This window comes from Salvelinus alpinus, chromosome 24, assembly GCF_045679555.1.
Source record: "Salvelinus alpinus chromosome 24, SLU_Salpinus.1, whole genome shotgun sequence".
Classification (NCBI taxonomy): Eukaryota; Metazoa; Chordata; class Actinopteri; order Salmoniformes; family Salmonidae; genus Salvelinus; species Salvelinus alpinus.
The window spans coordinates 43,253,437-43,275,936 of NC_092109.1; the positions used below are offsets into that span (position 1 = coordinate 43,253,437).

The 22,500-nt window shown below is 45.0% G+C and overlaps 1 protein-coding gene across 4 annotated transcripts in view; it reads left to right on the forward strand.

Annotated features, from left to right (window-relative positions):
* LOC139552872 (rho guanine nucleotide exchange factor TIAM1-like) overlaps positions 1-22,500 on the forward strand; it is a 204,571-nt gene that overhangs the window by 158,823 nt on the left and 23,248 nt on the right. For all 4 annotated transcript variants that reach the window (XM_071364985.1, XM_071364984.1, XM_071364987.1 and 1 more), the window contains one exon: positions 4,648-4,775. In XM_071364985.1, the coding sequence (XP_071221086.1) occupies positions 4,648-4,775 (128 nt within the window). The remainder of the gene's footprint in view (positions 1-4,647; positions 4,776-22,500) is intronic.

The following is a 22,500-nucleotide window of genomic DNA, read 5'->3' on the forward strand; positions in this document are numbered from 1 at the left end:
GTTCCCCTAGATGTTGTGAGTTAGGTGTCTGTTAGTGGGTAAAGTACTCGTTCCCCTAGATGTTGTGAGTTAGGTGTCTGTTAGTGGGTGAAGTACTCGTCCCTCTAGATGTTGTGAGTTCGGTGTCTGTTAGTGGGTAAAGTACTCGTCCCCCTTAGATGTTGTGAGTTAGGTGTCTGTTAGTGGGGAACGTACTCGTTCCCCTAGATGTTGTGAGTTAGGTGTCTGTTAGTGGGTAAAGTACTCGTTCCCCTAGATGTTGTGAGTTAGGTGTCTGTTAGGGGGGAAAGTACTCGTTCCCCTAGATGTTGTGAGTTCGGTGTCTGTTAGGGGGGAACGTACTCGTCCCTCTAGATGTTGTGAGTTAGGTGTCTGTTAGTGGGTAAAGTACTCGTCCCTCTAGATGTTGTGAGTTAGGTGTCTGTTAGGGGGTAAAGTACTCGTCACTCTAGATGTTGTGAGTTAGGTGTCTGTTAGGGGGGAACGTACTCATTCCCCTAGATGTTGTGAGTTAGGTGTCTGTTAGGGGGGAACGTACTCATTCCCCTAGATGTTGTGAGTTAGGTGTCTGTTAGGGGGGAACGTACTCATTCCCCTAGATGTTGTGAGTTAGGTGTCTGTTAGGGGGGAACGTACTCATTCCCCTAGATGTTGTGAGTTAGGTGTCTGTTAGGGGGGAACGTACTCATTCCCCTAGATGTTGTGAGTTAGGTGTCTGTTAGTGGGTAAAGTACTCGTCCCTCTAGATGTTGTGAGTTAGGTGTCTGTTAGGGGGGAACGTACTCATTCCCCTAGATGTTGTGAGTTAGGTGTCTGTTAGTGGGTAAAGTACTCGTCCCTCTAGATGTTGTGAGTTAGGTGTCTGTTAGTGGGTAAAGTACTCGTCACTCTAGATGTTGTGAGTTAGGTGTCTGTTAGTGGGTAAAGTACTCGTCCCTCTAGATGTTGTGAGTTAGGTGTCTGTTAGTGGGGAAAGTACTCGTTCCCCTAGATGTTGTGAGTTCGGTGTCTGTTAGTGGGTAAAGTACTCGTCCCCCTTAGATGTTGTGAGTTAGGTGTCTGTTAGTGGGGAACGTACTCGTCCCTCTAGATGTTGTGAGTTAGGTGTCTGTTAGTGGGGAACGTACTCGTCCCTCTAGATGTTGTGAGTTAGGTGTCTGTTAGGGGGGAACGTACTCGTTCCCAGAATCTCTAGTGGCACAGCTAGCACTGCGACGCAGTGCCTTAGACCACTGCGCCACTCAGGAGATGCCTAACCAGAAGGATTTTAACCTCCGACCGTGCCCTAGGGGGATGTTGTTTCACAATTCAAATTAAAGATACTCACAAGTGCTGACTTGTTTGCTTGGGGTGGAAATACGCTCACGGTGCCTTGGCTCGGACCTTGGCTCTTTTCTTCACGCAAATGACGGGAATCTGGGCCTGTTCCCGGGAGAGAAGTATATCTTTCTCGTCGGACTCGTTATAGAATAAAGCTTCTTCCAGTTCGTGGTGAGTAATCCCAGTTCTGAAGTTATTTTCTAGTCATAAGAGACGGTAGCAGCAACATTATGTATAAAAGAAGTTAAAACAATGCAACAAAAAAAACGAACAAAATATCACAATTGGTTACGGGCATGTAAAACGTTAGCCATCCTCTTCAGCGCCATCAGTGTGCGTTCCTTGGGATGACTCGATTCAGGCCACGATTCAGGGTCTGTTGTTGAGTCTGGTGGCTCCCAGACAACCCTGGTTCCTGGAGATCATCAGCCTGTTGGACGGGGACACGTGTGGGATTCCGTGTCATTGTGGGGTTCCGTGTCATTGTGGGATTCCGTGTCATTGTGGGGTTCCGTGTCATTGTGGGGTTCCGTGTCATTGTGGGGTTCCGTGTCATTGTGGGATTCAGTGTCATTGTGGGGTTCCGTGTCATTGTGGAGATTCCGTGTCATTGGGATCTATTGTCCCAGGGACACAGGAGGATTTGGCCGCAGATATGGGATCTGTAGGTTTGGCCCCTGTAAAGATCTGTATTTTTGGCACCTGAAAGGATCTGTAGGTTTGGCCCCTGAAAGGATCTGTAGGTTTGGACCCTGAATTGATCTGTAGGTTTGGCCCCTGAAAGGATCTGTAGGTTTGGCCCCTGAAATGATCTGTAGGTTTGGACCCTGAAAAGATCTGTAGGTTTGGACCCTGAATTGATCTGTAGGTTTGGCCCCTGAAAGGATCTGTAGGTTTGGACCCTGAAATGATCTGTAGGTTTGGCCCCTGAAAAGATCTGTAGGTTTGGCCCCTGAAAGGATCTGTAGGTTTGGCCCCTGAAAGGATCTGTAGGTTTGGCCCCTGAAATGATCTGTAGGTTTGGACCCTGAAAAGATCTGTAGGTTTGGACCCTGAATTGATCTGTAGGTTTGGCCCCTGAAAGGATCTGTAGGTTTGGCACCTGAAATGATCTGTAGGTTTGGCCCCTGAAATGATCTGTAGGTTTGGCCCCTGAAAAGATCTGTAGGTTTGGACCCTGAATTGATCTGTAGGTTTGGCCCCTGAAAGGATCTGTAGGTTTGGCACCTGAAATGATCTGTAGGTTTGGCCCCTGAAAAGATCTGTAGGTTTGGCACCTGAAAGGATCTGTAGGTTTGGCCCCTGAAAGGATCTGTAGGTTTGGCACCTGAAAGGCTGAATTTGACGGCTAAGGGATTACCCTGGAACGTGATTACGACAGTGATTATAGAGTCAGCGCGTGCGGCCTCTATGAGGGGAATTGTATACACATAAGTGGAGTGCATTTGAGGGGTTGGTGTCACGGTTAAAGGAGTTTCTCCTTTTCAGAGCTCTTTGGCGGCATTTTGATGTTGCAAGAGTTTTTAGAGCAGGGCCTTTCTTTGTCCATATTGAAGCTTTATACGGCAGCCATCTTGTCGTGTCATGAAGGGATGAATGTCTCTATCCCCTGTTTTCTTCCAGTGAACAATGAAGGATGCCTGTGTCCGGTGCGCGCGTTACGCTTGTACATGGATAGGATCAAGGATATCTGCATTTATGACCAGCTTTTTTTGGTCCTGTTTCGCTAATCCAGCTCAGGGTAGGGCTCTTTCTAAGCAGTGTCTTTCTCCTTGGATTGTGGAGTTGCCCGGCGTTGCCCAGCGTTGCATAGCAGTGCCCGGCGTTGCCCAGCGTTGCCAGCGTTAATTAGCAGTGCCCGGCGTTGCCCAGCGGTGTGCATGCTCACTCCACTAGGGGGTGTGGTGGCTTTTTGGGCATTGTTCAGAAGCATGACGACTGATGATATCTGTGTTGCAGTGAGTTCTGCAGTGAGTTGGGTTATTGTTCAGAGGCATGACGACTGATGATATCTGTGTTGCAGTGAGTTCTGCAGTGAGTTGGGTTATTGTTCAGAGGCATGACGACTGATGATATCTGTGTTGCAGTGAGTTCTGCAGTGAGTTGGGTTATTGTTCAGAGGCATGACGACTGATGATATCTGTGTTGCAGTGAGTTCTGCAGTGAGTTGGGTTATTGTTCAGAGGCATGACGACTGATGATATCTGTGTTGCAGTGAGTTCTGCAGTGAGTTGGGTTATTGTTCAGAGACATGACGACTGATGATATCTGTGCTGCAGTGAGTTGGATTATTGTTCAGAAGCATGGCGACTGATGATATCTGTGCTGCAGTGAGTTGGATTATTGTTCTTGGCTGTAACTGCTCTCAGTGTGGCTCCTAATGTTCTTACGGCCAGTTCCGGGAGTAGGTATTAGTAGGTATTAGTAGGTATTAGTAGGTATTAGGCAGCGTGCAGGTTGTGCATTTATCCAGGTTACCGCAATTCCCCTGTGTGTTTTAGCCTTGGTCTGCCGTGATTCATCGATAACGGCGAATGGGCATTATCACAGTCACCTGTTGTTTTGGACTTGCGGTTCCTCGTGTGAGTTCTATCATTTCAGATTCCTTGGGTCTTTGTGTGAGCCTTTTTTTGAACCGGTAGGATCTATGGACTGCGTTTTGTCCGGGGTACCGCAGTTCACCTGTGGGTTTAAGCCTTGGGCTGATGTGGTTCATCGACTCTGGTCGATGCCATGCAGCGCGTTTGCACACTTTACCAAGTCACGACAGGTTCCTTGTATGAGTTCTGACATTTATTAAGGTTCACAAGGTGAGTATTGTTCTTGGAACCGTGGGGTCTAGGGACTTGTGTTGCCTTGGCGACGTGTCAGTGTGCATAGCCAAGTTGCAGCAGGTTCTGGTTCCCGATATGGGGCTTTGACAGTTCAGGCTTCTTGGGTAAGTATTAGAGGAAAAAGGTGGCTTCTGTAACCCCTTGTTGGAGCTGGTTGAACCTGTGGGTGCTTGGGCTGCCATGGGCATCCTAGTTTGGTACCCTCCTGAGCCAGCTTGGGGCGTGATAGTATCTGTCCATAGTATGTTTTACAGAGTGACCGACTGAAAGGGAACGTACAGTTATGTTTATAACTACTGTTCCCTGAAGGAGGGAACGAGGCCACTCCAACCTCTCGTGTGTTTGTGTCACTGTTGTGAGCTGTGGGTTATCTGTGGGTTGTGAGCTGTGGGTTATCTGTGGGTTGGGAGTTGTGAGCTGTGGGTTGTGTTCTTCTCATGTAGTGTACTGCAACTATTGTTGTTTCAAACAAATTCTCTCCCTCTCCCTTTAGAGGACATTCTGGATGAGGTATCAGGGTTGACGGTGGTCAGTCCGGATGATACTCTGGAGGATGAGTCAGTTCTGGATCTGGAGAATTCAGGACACAACCAGGTGGACTACGCTGAGACAGGACAGAAGGTAAAAGTTGGAACTGCAGCATTACACACACTTATTTTGTGTTCTCCCTGTACACCAAGTCAGAACCATAGTATAAATAAAGGGTGCATACACGCCACCTGTGACTCTCCTCCCTCCGCACCCGAAACACTCCTTTTGTAGAGGTGAATGATTAAAACCAGCCAATCAGTCTTTGAGATTACTTAGAGCACCACAGCACAGCCACAGGTCGACCTGTGATAATGATAGTGATACCTTAGGCCAGTGGTGATTTTAGCATGTAAATCTTGGTTTGGCAGAAACAAGGATGCATACCTGCAAAGCCACTACACAACACAACACTAAATGCACTATAACGTTGACAAACGGTGCACACAAACTGTTAGGGCCTACATAAAGTCCCAACACCTTACCACTGCTACACCTGGCTACCAGAGGTGCCTTGTCTGGCAGCGAAACAGTTAATTCAGCCTCATTTGCTGCCTTTAAAAAAACAGAGCTGATGTGGCTGACATGCTTAAACAAATGTTCTTTCTACTGACAATTGAGATGTACTAACTATGGCATAAAGGGACGACGAGCAGATAAGAGGAAATCCGTCATTTCGATTAAGACATTAACGAGCGAGCTAGGACGGACGTAGTCAATATAACTATTTGTTTAGCCCTTTTGAAATGTACAGCGACATAATTCAGAACATGGGTCATTCTTACTGTATTCTCCCTGTACACCAAGTCAGAACCGTAGGATAAATAAAGGGTGCATATAAGCAGACAATGAAAGCTTTTACAATATTCGATGATTACATTTCTCTAAAACAGGCTATAGGCTACATGTGCACCACCAAGTCAGAACAGTAGGCAAAAATTAAGAGGGGTAAATAGACAAAATTCTTAGGGTGAGGCACATGGGCTACTAACGTCTTACTACACAACATACACTTAGTATTACTTAGCTTCAGTATACACATCTCCCTGGCATATTACATAATTTATGCAGCATTTTTGGACTCAGCGTGTTGTGCTGTGCTCACTTGAACAGGAAGGTGGCATGTTGGTCCTTCATGGGCAAATTTTGTCATCAAAGTCTGGCATTCTCTGGATTTATGGTGCTTTCAAGACAACTGGGAACTTGAGAAAAATTTAAAAGGTTGAATCATGACGACGTCATTGATCTTCAGGTCGTAGCTCTAGAAAGAGGCCGGATTTACAATTTTGAATGTATGATGTTAACATGATCAGTCCAATCAAAGCAACTGTACATGTAACGTGATTTGACGTCATTTTTTATCTGTGCCCAATGACCTTGAGCCTTTTTGGATTGGTACTTCTAATGTAACTCTATGGGCAGCACCCTAGGGGGCTAGAATTTTCTAGCTCTACCCTTAGACTTGGCGGTGACGTAGTGTCCCCATGAGTGACAGAACACTGAGGCGATTTTCTGCTGGCTTGCCCCGCCACCACAGAAAGCACTGAGCCAGGCTGAAACACCTGCATTTTAGAGTTGCCTTACTGAAGAAAACAAAACAGAGACCATGTTTGTATGCGGCTTTATTAACTCAATTATATATATATATATATATATATATATATATATATATATATATATTACGTTGTTTGCGAACTGATATGTGACACGTATTAATGCCAAACTAACATGCAAAACAGGCAAGCTCAAAGAAATGAATGGCGGTTCGTCACTGCCTCAGGCATGGGTAATCCTAGTTGTTTTTTCCCCCAGGATTGTACGTTTGATTTATAAAGTGTCTTTGTGCGTGTGCCTGAATGTCTGCCGTTCAGTACTAATCCAGAGGAATGAAACACTGGTGCCAGGTCTGTGTTTTCACATCTTGTAAAGATGGCAGCCATTTTATGGTTTTGTTCAAGTGCCAGAGAGTGGAACATGAGTCGTATGTGTGTGTGTGTGTGTGTGTACTTTGTGTACATGTGTGTGCGTAAATACGTGGAACTGTGTGTGCGTGTCGCCTGGAAGCGCTTTGAGTGTGTTTTTCATGTGATAGTGGTGACCTTTGAGAAAGGTTGTTTGATTGGTTGTCTCAGAGTGGCAGATGGGAGGATCTGAGACAAGCAGGGGTGGACACATTGATTCCCGAAATGCATTAAAATCCTTAAGAGTCTACTGATGCACCTTTGTGTCAATCTACTACTGAACACAAAAATGTAAACGCAACATGCAACAATTTCAAAGAGTTACAGTTCATATTAGGAAATCAGTCAATTTAAATAAATGTCTTAGCCCCTAATCTGTGGATTTCACAAGACTGCGGGATATGTCCCCAGCACAAGGTGCACCTGTGTAATGATCACGCTGTTTAATCAGCTTCTTGATATGCCACACCTGTCAGATGGATGGATTATCTTGGGAAATGAGAAATGCTTACTAACAGGAATGTAAATAAATTTGTGTTACAAAATTGTGAGAGAAATAAGCTTTTTGTGCGTATGGAACATTTCTGGGATCTTTAATTTCAGCTCATGAAACATGGGACCAACACTTTACATGTTGTGTTTATATTTCTGTTCAGTGTAAGTAGCATAATAAGAATAATCGTGATCTAAATTTGTCCGTTTAAACTAGAGATATCTGGGGGGTTTTGCGTGGGGGCGGCGTCCACCTAAGTCGGCCTTCCGCATCTGTGGCGGAAGGTGGCCGAGCTACAGCGGTGTTTGTCAGACATTGGTTTTCTCACGTAAAAAAACGTCTGTATCGTCCGATCGGTTTAGCCTCTCTGTAAAGATGATATTCTCATGAAGATGATTTTGTGTTTTCTGTGTTGCTATATGACACCCCCAAGTATCACTGGACTTGTCAGGAAGGTAACTTGGTACCGGTAAAACTTGGTACCGGTAAAACTTGGTACCGGTAGTACCGGTAAAACTTGGTACCGGTAAAAAAAAATGTGGCGGTAGTTTTGTGCCAATAAAAATAAGGGGTTAAATAAAGTCCTTAATTTGTAAATCGGGAGGTCGGAAGGTCCCGGAACACAGTCAAGTAGCCTACTGTGGTGAAATGGACAGTGCTTTCCAATGTGTTGATTTAATTCAAAGTATGTTAGATGTCGTAGCAGTATGAGCTGCGGGGGGTTTTACACAAGTCTGAACTTCTAATGGCCTGATTTTCTAGAAATAACGAGGATCCATCTTGATTTACCGTTGATGGCTTTCATTAGAAGGTTTACAGTGCGAACAGGGTGACAATGTATAAATCATAAGATGTACCGGGTCCGGTCAAATCTGAGACGTGTCCTATTTCCTGTTTCGTCAGGATCTGGCTCAAATTAAACACGGGTTATATATGTGTGTAACGATGTGCGCTGAGAGTCAGGAAGTTCAGAGAGTTCAGGAAGTGAAATAAATAAACGAAACATAATACAAAACACGAACAACGCACAGACAGGAAACAGAAATAATGACGACTGGGGAAGGAATCAAAGGGAGTGACATATAAAGGGCACGTTAATCAAGGAGGTGATGGAGTCCAGGTGAGTGTCATAATGCGCTGATGCGCATAACCATGGTGACAGGTGTGCGCCATAACGAGCAGCCTGCTGACCTAGAGGCCGGAGAGAGAGCATACGTGACAGTACCCCCTACCCCGACGCACGGCTTCAGCCACGGGAACCTGTCGATCCTGCTGAGGCGTGAGAGCATGGCGAACCTAGAGCGCCGGAGAGAGAGAGCATACGTGACAGTACCCCCCTCCTCGGGACGTTTGGCTCCAGCCGCAGGACGCTGACCACAGGGACGATCAGGAGCGGACCGGTCGCCTCCGCTGAGGCGCAGAAACCCGACGAACCCGGCTGATGCTCGTAACGATGGTGACAGGTGTGTTCCATAACGAGCAGCCTGGTGACCTAGAGGTCAGAGAGAGAGAGCACACGTGACAGTACCCCCTCCCCGCCGGAGGGAGCACACGTGACAATGTGTCGAAAAACAATAATATTCCTTGAGCTTTCTTATGTCTCCTAGATATAGGACAGACATTTCAAAACATTTATTCCTTATGATTTATTTTTGGACCGTTTTGTTTTGACATTTATAACTGTGTTATTTAATGCGTTTCTATGGTCTGTTGTAGTAAAGGGCAAATTACAGTCCCATTGAGAATATACAGTAGCAGGAACACATGGTAACCATACAATGTACTGTTCTACAAAAGACTCCTAAGACTCTGTGGATATGTGTCTCTGTCTTAACACACAGAATTAGATTAGACAATCTGCAGACAAGTGAGTGGACGTGTGTGTGTGTGTGTGTGTGTGTGTGTGTGTGTGTGTGTGTGTGTGTGTGTGTGTGTGTGTGTGTGTGTGTGTGTGCGTACGTGCGTGCGTGCATCACTATCTAATTAAGATTATGTCTGGTCTGATCATGGTCCCCACGGTGATGCCTGTGCTCCATCCGGGCGTCCCTGGATACGGCTGTCACGTCCATTACCACGGCAACCCCTGATAACCAGTGAAGACTGGAAACGATTTCCTTTCTCTCGCTCATTCAGCAACACTGAGACAAAGAAAAAAAAGAGAGAGAGAAAAAACAGGAAACATAAGATGGAAAACAGAGGAAACATAAGATGGAAAACAGAGGAAACATTAGATGGAAAACAGAGGAAACATAAGATGGAAAACAGAGGAAACATTAGATGGAAAACAGGAAACATAAGATGGAAAACAGAGGAAACATAAGATGGAAAACAGAGGAAACATAAGATGGAAAACAGGAAACATAAGATGGAAAACAGAGGAAACATAAGATGGAAAACAGAGGAAACATACGATGGAAAACAGAGGAAACATTAGATGTAAAACAGAGGAAACATTAGATGTAAAACAGAGGAAACATTAGATGTAAAACAGAGGAAACATTAGATGGAAAACAGAGGAAACATAACATGGAAAACAGAGGAAACATAAGATGGAAAACAGAGGAAACATTAGATGGAAAACAGAGGAAACATAAGATGGAGAACAGTGGAAACATTAGATGTAAAACAGAGGAAACATTAGATGTAAAACAGAGGAAACATTAGATGTAAAACAGAGGAAACATTAGATGTAAAACAGAGGAAACATTAGATGGAAAACAGAGGAAACATTAGATGGAAAACAGAGGAAACATTAGATGGAAAACAGAGGCAACATTAGATGTAAAACAGAGGAAACATTAGATGGAAAACAGAGGAAACATAAGATGGAAAACAGAGGAAACATAAGATGGAAAACAGAGGAAACATAAGATGGAAAACAGAGGAAACATAAGATGGAAAACAGAGGAAACATAAGATGGAAAACAGAGGAAACATAAGATGGAAAACAGGAAACAAGATGGAAAACAGAGGAAACATAAGATGGAAAACAGGAAACATAAGATGGAAAACAGGAAACATAAGATGGAAAACAGAGGAAACTTAAGATGGAAAACAGGAAACATAAGATGGAAAACAGTGGAAACATTAGATGGAAAACAGGAAACTTAAGATGTAAAACAGAGGAAACATAAGATGGAAAACAGGAAACAAGATGGAAAACAGTGGAAACATTAGATGGAAAACAGAGGAAACATTAGATGGAAAACAGAAGAAACATTAGATGGAAAACAGAGGAAACATTAGATGGAAAACAGGAAACATAAGATGGAAAACAGAGGAAACATAAGATGGAAAACAGAGGAAACATTAGATGGAAAACAGTGGAAACATTAGATGGAAAACAGGAAACTTAAGATGTAAAACAGAGGAAACATAAGATGGAAAACAGAGGAAACATTAGATGGAAAACAGTGGAAACATACGATGGAAAACAGAGGAAACATTAGATGGAAAACAGAGGAAACATTAGATGGAAAACAGAGGAAACATTAGATGGAAAACAGAGGAAACATTAGATGGAAAACAGGAAACTTAAGATGGAAAACAGAGGAAACTTAAGATGGAAAACAGGAAACTTAAGATGGAAAACAGAGGAAACATTAGATGGAAAACAGAGGAAACATTAGATGGAAAACAGAGGAAACATTAGATGGAAAACATGAACAGAAAGACAGTGGACTAAAGGATCAGGGAAAATATTTAAATTAAGTTATATTTGTAATTGTCTGCGCTTTTTGGCTTGTAGGGAAAAGATTTGGGCGGTACTGGATTCCTGATATCTTATGTTGTCTGTAATCTAAAGCCTCCATTTGACTCTCTGTAATCTAAAGCCTCCATTTGACTCTCTGTAATCTAAAGCCTCCATTTGACTCTCTGTAACCTAAAGCCTCCATTTGACTCTCTGTAACCTAGAGCCTCCATTTGACTCTCTGTAATCTAAAACCTCTATGTGACTCTCTGTAATCTAAAGCCTCCATTTGACTCTCTGTAATCTAAAGTCTCCATTTGACTCTCTGTAATCTAAAGCCTCCATTTGACTCTCTGTAATCTAAAGCCTCTATTTGACTCTCTGTAATCTAAAGCCTCCATTTGACTCTCTGTAATCTAAAGCCTCCATTTGACTCTCTGTAATCTAAAGCCTCTATTTGACTCTCTGTAATCTAAAGCCTCTATTTGACTCTCTGTAATCTAAAGCCTCCATTTGACTCTGTAACCTAAAGCCTCCATTTGACTCTCTGTAACCTAAAGCCTCCATTTGACTCTCTGTAACCTAGAGCCTCCATTTGACTCTCTGTAACCTAGAGCCCCCATTTGACTCTCTGTAAACTAAAGCCTCCATTTGACTCTCTGTAATCTAAAGCCTCCATTTGACTCTCTGTAACCTAAAGCCTCCATTTGACTCTCTGCTCCTCTTCATCCCTCTCTCCCTGCCCTTCTTTCTCTCTGCTTGTCTCGCTTTTACTTGGCTCTCAATCCATTTCACTGTTCCCTCTGCCCTCCCTCCCTCTGTCCTCTCTCAATTCAATTCAATTCAATTCAAGGGGCTTTATTGGCATGGGAAACATGTGTTAACATTGCCAAAGCAAGTGAGGTAGATAATACACAAAAGTGAAATAAACAATACAAATTAACAGTAAACATTACACATACAGAAGTTTCTTAACACTCACAGGGTAATGTATTTTAATTACCTCTGAACAGCGGGAGGCAGCTTCTAAGGCCTCTCCATTTGGTTGGGGTAGACTATTCGACTCTCCTGCCATTGTTGGGCTAATGTGCTTTGACACCTCTCACTTGACACGTCAGTGCTAGTCTCTCTCTCTCTCTCTCTCTCTCTCTCTCTCTCTCTCTCAATTCAATTCAAGGGGCTTTATTGGCATGGGAAACATGTGTTAACATTGCCAAAGCAAGTGAGGTAGATAATACACAAAAGTGAAATAAACAATACAAATTAACAGTAAACATTACACATACAGAAGTTTCGAAACAAGAAAGACATTACAAATGTCATATTATATATATACAGTGTTGTAACAATGTACAAATGGTTAAAGCACACAAGTTAAAATAAATAAGCATAAATATGGGTTGTATTTACAATGGTGTTTGTTCTTCACTGGTTGCCCTTTTCTTGTGGCAACAGGTCACAAATCTTGCTGCTGTGATGGCACACTGTGGAATTTCACCCAGTAGATATGGGAGTTTATCAAAATTGGATTTGTTTTCAAATTCTTTGTGGATCTGTGTAATCTGAGGGAAATATGTCTCTCTAATATGGTCATACATTGGGCAGGAGGTTAGGAAGTGCAGCTCAGTTTCCTCTCTCTGTCTGTCCTCTTTCAGTCTGTGTCTCTCTCCTTCACCCTGCCAGGTTCCTGATCTTAATAAAATGCCTTCTCCCTCTTTCTCTTTGTCTCTTCTTTCTTTTCTTCTATGTTGTCTCTTTCCTCTCTCTCTCTCTCTCTCTCTCCCACTCTCTCTCCTCTCTCCCTCTCTCTCTCTCTCTCTCTCTCTCTCTCTCTCTCTCTCTCCCTCTCTCTCTCTCTCTCTCTCTCTCTCTCTCTCTCTCTCCTCTCTCTCCCTCTTTCTTTTTGTCTCTTCTATTTTGTCTCTCTCCTCTGTCTCTCTCCTCTCTCTCTCTCTCTCTCTCTCTCTCTCTCTCTCTCTCTCTCTCTCTCTCTCCTCTCTCTCTCTCTCTCTCTCTCTTTCGCCATCTGCATCCCTGTCACACGTTTATCCCTTCAAGTTCTCTCCTTCCCGTCTCCTTCCTCCTCCCCCTCCTCCTCTCTCCACCTCTCTCCACCTCCTCCATCTGTTTCTCTCCTTCCCCCTCCTGTTGTGTGTCTTCATAAACATGAGTCTCATGACCTGTAGAAAGGTAAAGGTAACCTCTACAGCAGAAGCTTCCTAACTTTATGAAGTAGTCACTTAACCTAAAGCTGTTATTGGACTTTTCTACTCAAGCAAATAGAGACTCAGACCTAAACAACTGTACGGTACATTTGGAGATGTACTGTTTTTCCGATCTCTCTCTCTCTCTCTCTCTCTCTCTCTCTCTCTCTCTCTCTCTCTCTCTCTCTCTCTCTCTCTCTCTCTCTCTCTCTCTCTCTCTCTCTCTCTCTCTCTCTCTCTCTCTCTCTCTCTCTCTCTCTCTCTCTCTCTCTCTCTCTCTCTCTCTCTCTCTCTCTCTCTCTCTCTCTCTCTCTCTCTCTCTCTCTCTCTCTCTCTCTCTCTCTCTCTCTCTCGTCTTTGATGAATGATTGTAGACAGCAATCTTTCTCTAATCCCCCCTCCCACCCCCCTCTAGTTTAACGTAGGGGAGGAGGGGTGGAAGGGAGGAGGAAGGTGCATCCTAATTGGTTGATTAGCCAGGAACATCCAGATTGTTTAGCTGAGATAAATGACCCTGTGAGGAGCTGGAGAAAACAGACGGGGGAGGGGGGGGTAATTAAGAGCACTTAACAAGTAGAACCACCTCGTTAAGGAACGCCTAATGACAAACTAGGATCTCATTCGAGTCTGGGATGCAAGTAATGATTACTGGATGGGATGACTGACTGTAGCCCAAGGACATGTCCCAAATGGCACCCTATTCCCTATCTAGTGCACTACTTTAGACCAGAGCCCTATGGCACCCTATTCCCTATATATAGTGCACTACTTTAGACCAGAGTCCTATGGAACCCTATTCCCTATATAGTGCACTACTTTAGACCAGAGCCCTATGGCACCCTATTCCCTACATAGTGCACTACTTTAGACCAGAGCCCTATGGCACATTGGTTTGTATGTTACACACTTCTGAAGCTATTTTGCTAGTGCAGAAAGTAGTGTACTAAACCAACAGCAAAACCTCCACCACCTCCTGCATGGTCCCCGAGGATAATACTCTCCCCAGAGTGTGTGTGTGTGTGTGTGTGTGTGTGTGTGTGTGTGTGTGTGTGTGTGTGTGTGTGTGTGTGTGTGTGTGTGTGCGTTGATAAGGGGACGCCTTTCCCCTCCAGGTACGGAAGCAAAGCTTTTCCTGTCTCCCATGAGTCTCTGTTTCTTTGATAAACACACACACACACACCACACACACACACACACACACACACACACACACACACACACACACACACACACACACACACACACACACACACACACACACACACACACACACACACACACACACTCTCTCTCTCTCTCTCTCTGAGGATAGAATTATCCTTGGGCAGCGTTTCCCTAACTCATTCCTGGGGCTCACCCCTGGGTGGATGATTCAGATGAACCCTATTAAACTACACAGCTGATTCAAATAATTCAAATAATCAACTCCTCATCAACGTGTACCCAGGGGAGGCCCCAGGACCGAGTTTGAGAAAACCCCGTCCCAGGGAACCATGCTGGTGGTTGAAGTGCTGTTTTCCTGTTGATTTTGTGCACTAGAAAAAATACTTTCAGGAGAGTGTGTGTGTGTGTGTGTGTGTGTGTGTGTCTCACATTCCATCTGTAGTGTGTGTGTGTGGGGGGGGAGGACGGGTTAGTACTCGCCCCCTCTGTCTATCTGTTCTTTGGACGGAGAGAGAGAAGGACAGTGTTGTGATGACAGGAGTTAAGGTATGGCTGTTCTATTCTCACTCCTCTATTCATCAACTGTTTCCTGTCTTTTATTCGTCTTTCTCCTTCTCTCTCTCGGTCTCTCTCTCTGTGTCTCTTTCTCTCTCTCTCTCTTGGTCTCTCTCTGTGTCTCTGTCTCTCTCTCAGTGTGTCTCTCTCGGTCTCTCTCTCTCGGTCTCTCTCTGTGTCTCTCTCTCTCTCGGTCTCTGTCTCTCTCTCTGTCTCTCTCTCTCTGTCTCTCTTGGTCTCTGTCTCTCTCTCTCTCAGTTTCTCTCTGTCTCTCTCTCTCTCTCTCGGTCTCTGTCTCTCTCTCTCTCGGTCTCTGTCTCTCTCTCGGTCTCGCTCTCTCTCTCGGTTTCTCTCTGTCTCTCTCCTCTCATGCCTTCTCAACTGTTCAGTGACAGATGTCATAGTCCTATGTGCTTGTTGATTGTTTGTTTGTGTGTGTGTCTAATGTTGATGCTGTCTTTCCTTCCACTGACACTCAACAGTAATGTGTGTGCGTGTGTGTGTGTGTGTGTGTGTGTGTGTGTGTGTGTGTGTGTGTGTGTGTGTGTGTGTGTGTGTGTGTGTGTGTGTGTGTGTGTGTGTGTGTGTGTGTGTCTAACCAATGTTGATGTTGCATTTCTGACAGACAGAAAGGCTGACAGTACAGTCCCTACCTTGTCCAGCCACTCAACAACATGCTATATAATAATATAATATAATGTAATTGTGAATAACAGCACCTTGTTTGATTAGTTTGAACAGGGCGAGACATACACGGTGTCATTTCATGTCGTTCTGAAGACCTCTCAACGTGGTTTGTGTCCCAAATTACCCCCTATGTCGTTCTGATGACCTCTCAATGTGGTTTGTGTCCCAAATTATCCCCTATGTCGTTCTGAAGACCTCTCAACGCGGTTTGTGTCCCAAATTATCCCCTATGTCGTTCTGATGACCTCTCAATGTGGTTTGTTTCCCAAATTATCCCCTATGTCGTTCTGAAGACTTCTCAACGCGGTTTGTGCCCCAAATTATTCCCTATGTCGTTCTGATGACCTCTCAATGTGGTTTGTGTCCCAAATTACCCCCTTATTCACGTCATAAGTGCACTACTCTTGACCAGGGCTCCGTTAGGATATAGGAAGTCACTTGGGACAGAGCCAGGTTGTGTTGTCTAGGCGAGTGGGTCCTGCTGGAGTTGAAGACCTACTGGTTGTGTTGTCTAGACGAGTGGGTCCTGCTGGAGTTGAAGACCTACTGGTTGTGTGTATGATAGATGCAGTTAAACACGTTTTTAAAATGTATGTCAGTTGTCAAGTATTTTGTCTGTAATCTCTTTCTGGTTATGTCGAACCCCAGTAAGACTAGCTGTCGCCATTGGCGTCGACTAACGGAGATCCTAATAAATTAAATCAAATCAAAGTGATGACAAAGGGACTTAAAGTTATATTAGTCTTTGATGTCATTTTAGTTAAACAGTAAACCGTTTGATCTCTTCAGACAATCCTCTGCTGAACAGGTCAAATGTAGATAACATGAAGTAGATTGCAGGTGAACTGCTGGTCAAAGACACATAAACAGCATGTATTGGTCCAGCCGCAGCCTTGTTGATTGGTCAATAGAGATCTTTGACCTCTGGGTGTCTGGACATGTGATGTGTTTTCACCTCTAGACAGGTGATGTGTCGGGGTCAAGGATTGACCTGAAGTGTTGATCACTTGAAGTGGATCTTGTGACTCCATCTGCCCTGTCTGTCTGTCTCTCTGTGAGGATGTCATCTGTCTGTCTCTCTCTCTGTGATGATGTAATCTGTCTCTGTCTGTCTCTCTGTGTGATGTCATCGGTCTCTCTCAATGACTCTCTCTCTGTGATGTCATCTGTCTCTCTCTCGGTCTCTCTCTGTATTGATGTCGTCTGTCTCTCTCTGTGTGATGTCATCTGTCTGTCTGTCTCTCTCTCTGTGATGATGTCATCTGTCTCTGTTTGTCTCTCTGTGATGATGTCATCTGTCTCTGTCTGTCTCTCTGTGTGATGTCATCTGTCTCTCTCACTGACTCTCTCTCTGTGATGATAAAGTGACACTATTTTCCTACTTTAGCCGTCCCCTGTGTCAACCCCTCCCATCCTGTTCCGTCCTCATTCAATTTCAATGTAAGGGGCTTTATTGGCCTGGGAACATATGTTGGACAAAGCTGAATGGTACATATTGTGAACCGGACTCTGCTTTTCACCGCTGTATCGATGTCGTGCTGACACAACAAAGATGCGTGGTGGTGTATAAGTACCTCAGATAAGAGCATCTGCTGAGTGACTAAAATGGCGTGTGTGTGTGTGTGTGTGTGTGTGTGTGTGTGTGTGTGTGTGTGTGTGTGTGTGTGTGTGTGTGTGTGTGTGTGTGTGTGTGTGTGTGTGTGTGTGTGTGTGTGTGTGTGTGTGTGTGTGTGTGTGTGTGCGTGCGTGCGTGCGTGTTCCACTGAGAGGGAATGATTTGAAAGGAAAATGACTTGTCTCAGCACGGTAAAACTGGTTTGAACAGTAAACACACCTAAAGTTGGGGAACGCCTACTGTGTGTGGGTACGTGTGTGTGTAAGTGTGCGCGTGCGTGCGTGTGTGACAGAAGACAATGTGATCCACAATGACAACCCGTGACCAGAGTAGACTGACCATTCCAGCCTGTTACTGTCAATGTATAAACCAGAAAGACACTGTGTTATTACTGAGGACTACGGCCGGGGCCCAACAATCTCACCTACCTCACAAATTGTGCACTTGTTCACTTCCCTTCATGGATTTGAAAGGAACTGACTCGTATATGAAACATGGTGGAAACTCCCTATAGCCCTCCACCAATCCAACTCTTTTACGTTTGTGGGGAGGAGTGAATAAGGACACTATGAATGGGGAGGAGTGAATAAGGACACTATGAATGGGGAGGAGTGAATAAGGACACTATGAATGGGGAGGAGTGAATAAGGACACTATGAATGGGGAGGAGTGAATAAGGACACTATGAATGGGGAGTAGTGAATAAGGACACTATGAATGGGGAGGAGTGAATAAGGACACTATGAATGGGGAGGAGTGAATAAGGACACTATGAATGGGGAGGAGTGAATAAGGACACTATGAATGGGGAGGAGTGAATAAGGACACTATGAATGGGGAGTAGTGAATAAGGACACTATGAATGGGGAGGAGTGAATAAGGACACTATGAATGGGGAGGAGTGAATAAGGACACTATGAATGGGGAGGAGTGAATAAGGACACTATGAATGGGGAGTGGTGAATAAGGACACTATGAATGGGGAGGAGTGAATAAGGACACTATGAATGGGGAGGGGTGAATAAGGACACTATGAATGGGGAGGAGTGAATAAGGACACTATGAATGGGGAGGAGTGAATAAGGACACTATGAATGGGGAGGAGTGAATAAGGACACTATGAATGGGGAGGAGTGAATAAGGACACTATGAATGGGGAGTAGTGAATAAGGACACTATGAATGGGGAGTGGTGAATAAGGACACTATGAATGGGGAGGAGTGAATAAGGACACTATGAATGGGGAGTAGTGAATAAGGACACTATGAATGGGGAGTAGTGAATAAGGACACTATGAATGGGGAGTGGTGAATAAGGACACTATGAATGGGGAGGAGTGAATAAGGACACTATGAATGGGGAGGAGTGAATAAGGACACTATGAATGGGGAGGAGTGAATAAGGACACTATGAATGGGGAGGAGTGAATAAGGACACTATGAATGGGGAGGAGTGAATAAGGACACTATGAATGGGGAGGAGTGAATAAGTACACTATGAATGGGGAGGAGTGAATAAGGACACTATGAATGGGGAGGAGTGAATAAGGACACTATGAATGGGGAGGAGTGAATAAGGACACTATGAATGGGGAGGAGTGAATAAGGACACTATGAATGGGGAGGAGTGAATAAGGACACTATGAATGGGGAGGAGTGAATAAGGACACTATGAATGGGGAGGAGTGAATAAGGACACTATGAATGGGGAGGAGTGAATAAGGACACTATGAATGGGGAGGAGTGAATAAGGACACTATGAATGGGGAGGAGTGAATAAGGACACTATGAATGGGGAGGAGTGAATAAGAACACTATGAATGGGGAGGAGTGAATAAGGACACTATGAATGGGGAGGAGTGAATAAGGACACTATGAATGGGGAGGAGTGAATAAGGACACTATGAATGGGGAGGAGTGAATAAGGACACTATGAATGGGGAGGAGTGAATAAGGACACTATGAATGGGGAGTAGTGAATAAGGACACTATGAATGGGGAGGGGTGAATAAGGACACTATGAATGGGGAGGAGTGAATAAGGACACTATGAATGGGGAGGAGTGAATAAGGACACTATGAATGGGGAGTAGTGAATAAGGACACTATGAATGGGGAGGAGTGAATAAGGACACTATGAATGGGGAGGAGTGAATAAGGACACTATGAATGGGGAGGAGTGAATAAGGACACTATGAATGGGGAGGAGTGAATAAGGACACTATGAATGGGGAGGAGTGAATAAGGACACTATGAATGGGGAGTAGTGAATAAGGACACTATGAATGGGGAGTAGTGAATAAGGACACTATGAATGGGGAGGAGTGAATAAGGACACTAAGAATGGGGAGGAGTGAATAAGGACACTATGAATGGGGAGGAGTGAATAAGGACACTATGAATGGGGAGGGGTGAATAAGGACACTATGAATGGGGAGTAGTGAATAAGGACACTATGAATGGGGAGGGGTGAATAAGGACACTATGAATGGGGAGGAGTGAATAAGGACACTATGAATGGGGAGTAGTGAATAAGGACACTATGAATGGGGAGGGGTGAATAAGGACACTATGAATGGGGAGGGGTGAATAAGGACACTATGAATGGGGAGGAGTGAATAAGGACACTATGAATGGGGAGGAGTGAATAAGGACACTATGAATGGGGAGGAGTGAATAAGGACACTATGAATGGGGAGTAGTGAATAAGGACACTATGAATGGGGAGGGGTGAATAAGGACACTATGAATGGGGAGGAGTGAATAAGGACACTATGAATGGGGAGTAGTGAATAAGGACACTATGAATGGGGAGGAGTGAATAAGGACACTATGAATGGGGAGGAGTGAATAAGGACACTATGAATGGGGAGTAGTGAATAAGGACACTATGAATGGGGAGGAGTGAATAAGGACACTATGAATGGGGAGGAGTGAATAAGGACACTATAAATGGGGAGGAGTGAATAAGGACACTATGAATGGGGAGGAGTGAATACGGACACTATGAATGGGGAGGAGTGAATAAGGACACTATGAATGGGGAGGAGTGAATAAGGACACTATGAATGGGGAGGAGTGAATAAGGACACTATGAATGGGGAGGAGTGAATAAGGACACTATGAATGGGGAGGAGTGAATAAGGACACTATGAATGGGGAGTAGTGAATAAGGACACTATGAATGGGGAGGAGTGAATAAGGACACTATGAATGGGGAGGAGTGAATAAGGACACTATGAATGGGGAGGAGTGAATAAGGACACTATGAATGGGGAGGAGTGAATAAGGACACTATGAATGGGGAGTAGTGAATAAGTTTGTTCTGAACCATGTGTCATCTATAGTCCAGGGTCTAGTAGTCCAGTCCAGGGTCTAGTAGTCCAGTCCAGGGTCTTATAGTCCAGTCCAGGGTCTAGTAGTCCAGTCCAGGGTCTAGTAGTCCAGTCCAGGGTCTAGTAGTCCAGTCCAGGGTCTAGTAGTCCAGTCCAGGGTCTAGTAGTCCAGTCCAGGGTCTTATAGTCCAGTCCAGGGTCTAGTAGTCCAGTCCAGGGTCTAGTAGTCCAGTCCAGGGTCTTATAGTCCAGTCCAGGGTCTAGTAGTCCAGTCCAGGGTCTAGTAGTCCAGTCCATGGTCTAGTAGTCCAGTCCATGGTCTAGTAGTCCAGTCAAAGGGGCTAGTAGTCCAGTCCATGGTCTAGTAGTCCAATCCAGGGTCTAGTAGTCCAGACCAGGGTCTAGTAGTCCAGTTCATGGTCGAGTAGTCCAGTCCAGGGTCTAGTAGTCTAGTCCAGGGTCTAGTATTCCAGTCCAGGGTCTAGTAGTCCAGACCAGGGTCTAGTAGTCCAGTTCATGGTCGAGTAGTCCAGTCCAGGGTCTAGTAGTCTAGTCCAGGGTCTAGTATTCCAGTCCAGGGTCTAGTAGTCCAGTCCAGGGTCTAGTAGTCCAGTCCAGGGTCTAGTAGTCCAGTCCAGGGTCTTATAGTCCAGTCCATGGTCTAGTAGTCCAGTCCAGGGTCTAGTAGTCCAGTCCATGGTCTAGTAGTCCAGTCCATGGTCTAGTAGTCCAGTCCATGGTCTAGTAGTCCAGTCCAGGGTCTAGTAGTCCAGTCCATGGTCTAGTAGTCCAGTCCAGTCCATGGTCTAGTAGTCCAGTCCAGTCCAGGGTCTAGTAGTCCAGTCCAGTCCAGGGTCTAGTAGTCCAGTCCAGGGTCTAACAGTCCAGTCCAGGGTCTAGTAGTCCAGTCCATGGTCTAGTAGTCCAGTCCATGGTCTAGTAGTCCAGTCCAGTCCAGGGTCTAGTAGTCCAGTCCAGTCCAGGGTCTAGTAGTCCAGTCCAGTCCAGGGTCTAGTAGTCCAGTCCAGGGTCTAACAGTCCAGTCCATGGTCTAGTAGTCCAGTCCATGGTCTAGTAGTCCAGTCCAGTCCATGGTCTAGTAGTCCAGTCCAGTCCAGGGTCTAGTAGTCCAGTCCAGTCCATGGTCTAGTAGTCCAGTCCAGGGTCTAGTAGTCCAGTCCATGGTCTAGTAGTCCAGTCCATGGTCTAGTAGTCCAGTCCAGGGTCTAGAGTCCAGTCCAGGGTCTAACAGTCCAGTCCCTGACTGCATATCACTCCTGTATCTCACACCTACATATCACTCATCACCCCTGACTGCATATCACTCCTGTATCTCACACCTACATATCACTCATCACCCCTGACAGCATATCACTCCTGTATCTCACACCTCCTACATATCACCCATCACCCCTGACTGCATATCACTCCTGTATCTCACACCTACATATCACTCATCACCCCTGACTGCATATCACTCCTGTATCTCACACCTACATATCACTCATCACCCCTGACAGCATATCACTCCTGTATCTCACACCTCCTACATATCACTCATCACCCCTGACTGCATATCACTCCTGTATCTCACACCTCCTACATATCACTCATCACCCCTGACAGCATATCACTCCTGTATCTCACACCTCCTACATATCACTCATCACCCCTGACAGCATATCACTCCTGTATCTCACACCTCCTACATATCACTCATCACCCATGACTGCATATCACTCCTGTATCTCACACCTACATATCACTCATCACCCCTGACAGCATATCACTCCTGTATCTCACACCTCCTACATATCACTCATCACCCCTGACTGCATATCACTCCTGTATCTCACACCTACATATCACTCATCACCCCTGACTGCATATCACTCCTGTATCTCACACCACCTACATATCACTCAACACCCCTGACTGCATATCACTCCTGTATCTCACACCTCCTACATATCACTCATCACCCCTGACAGCATATCACTCCTGTATCTCACACCTCCTACATATCACTCAACACCCCTGACTGCATATCACTCCTGTATCTCACACCTCCTTCGTATCTTAGCTCAGCTGAATGTAAGTCAAGCACATCTTCAT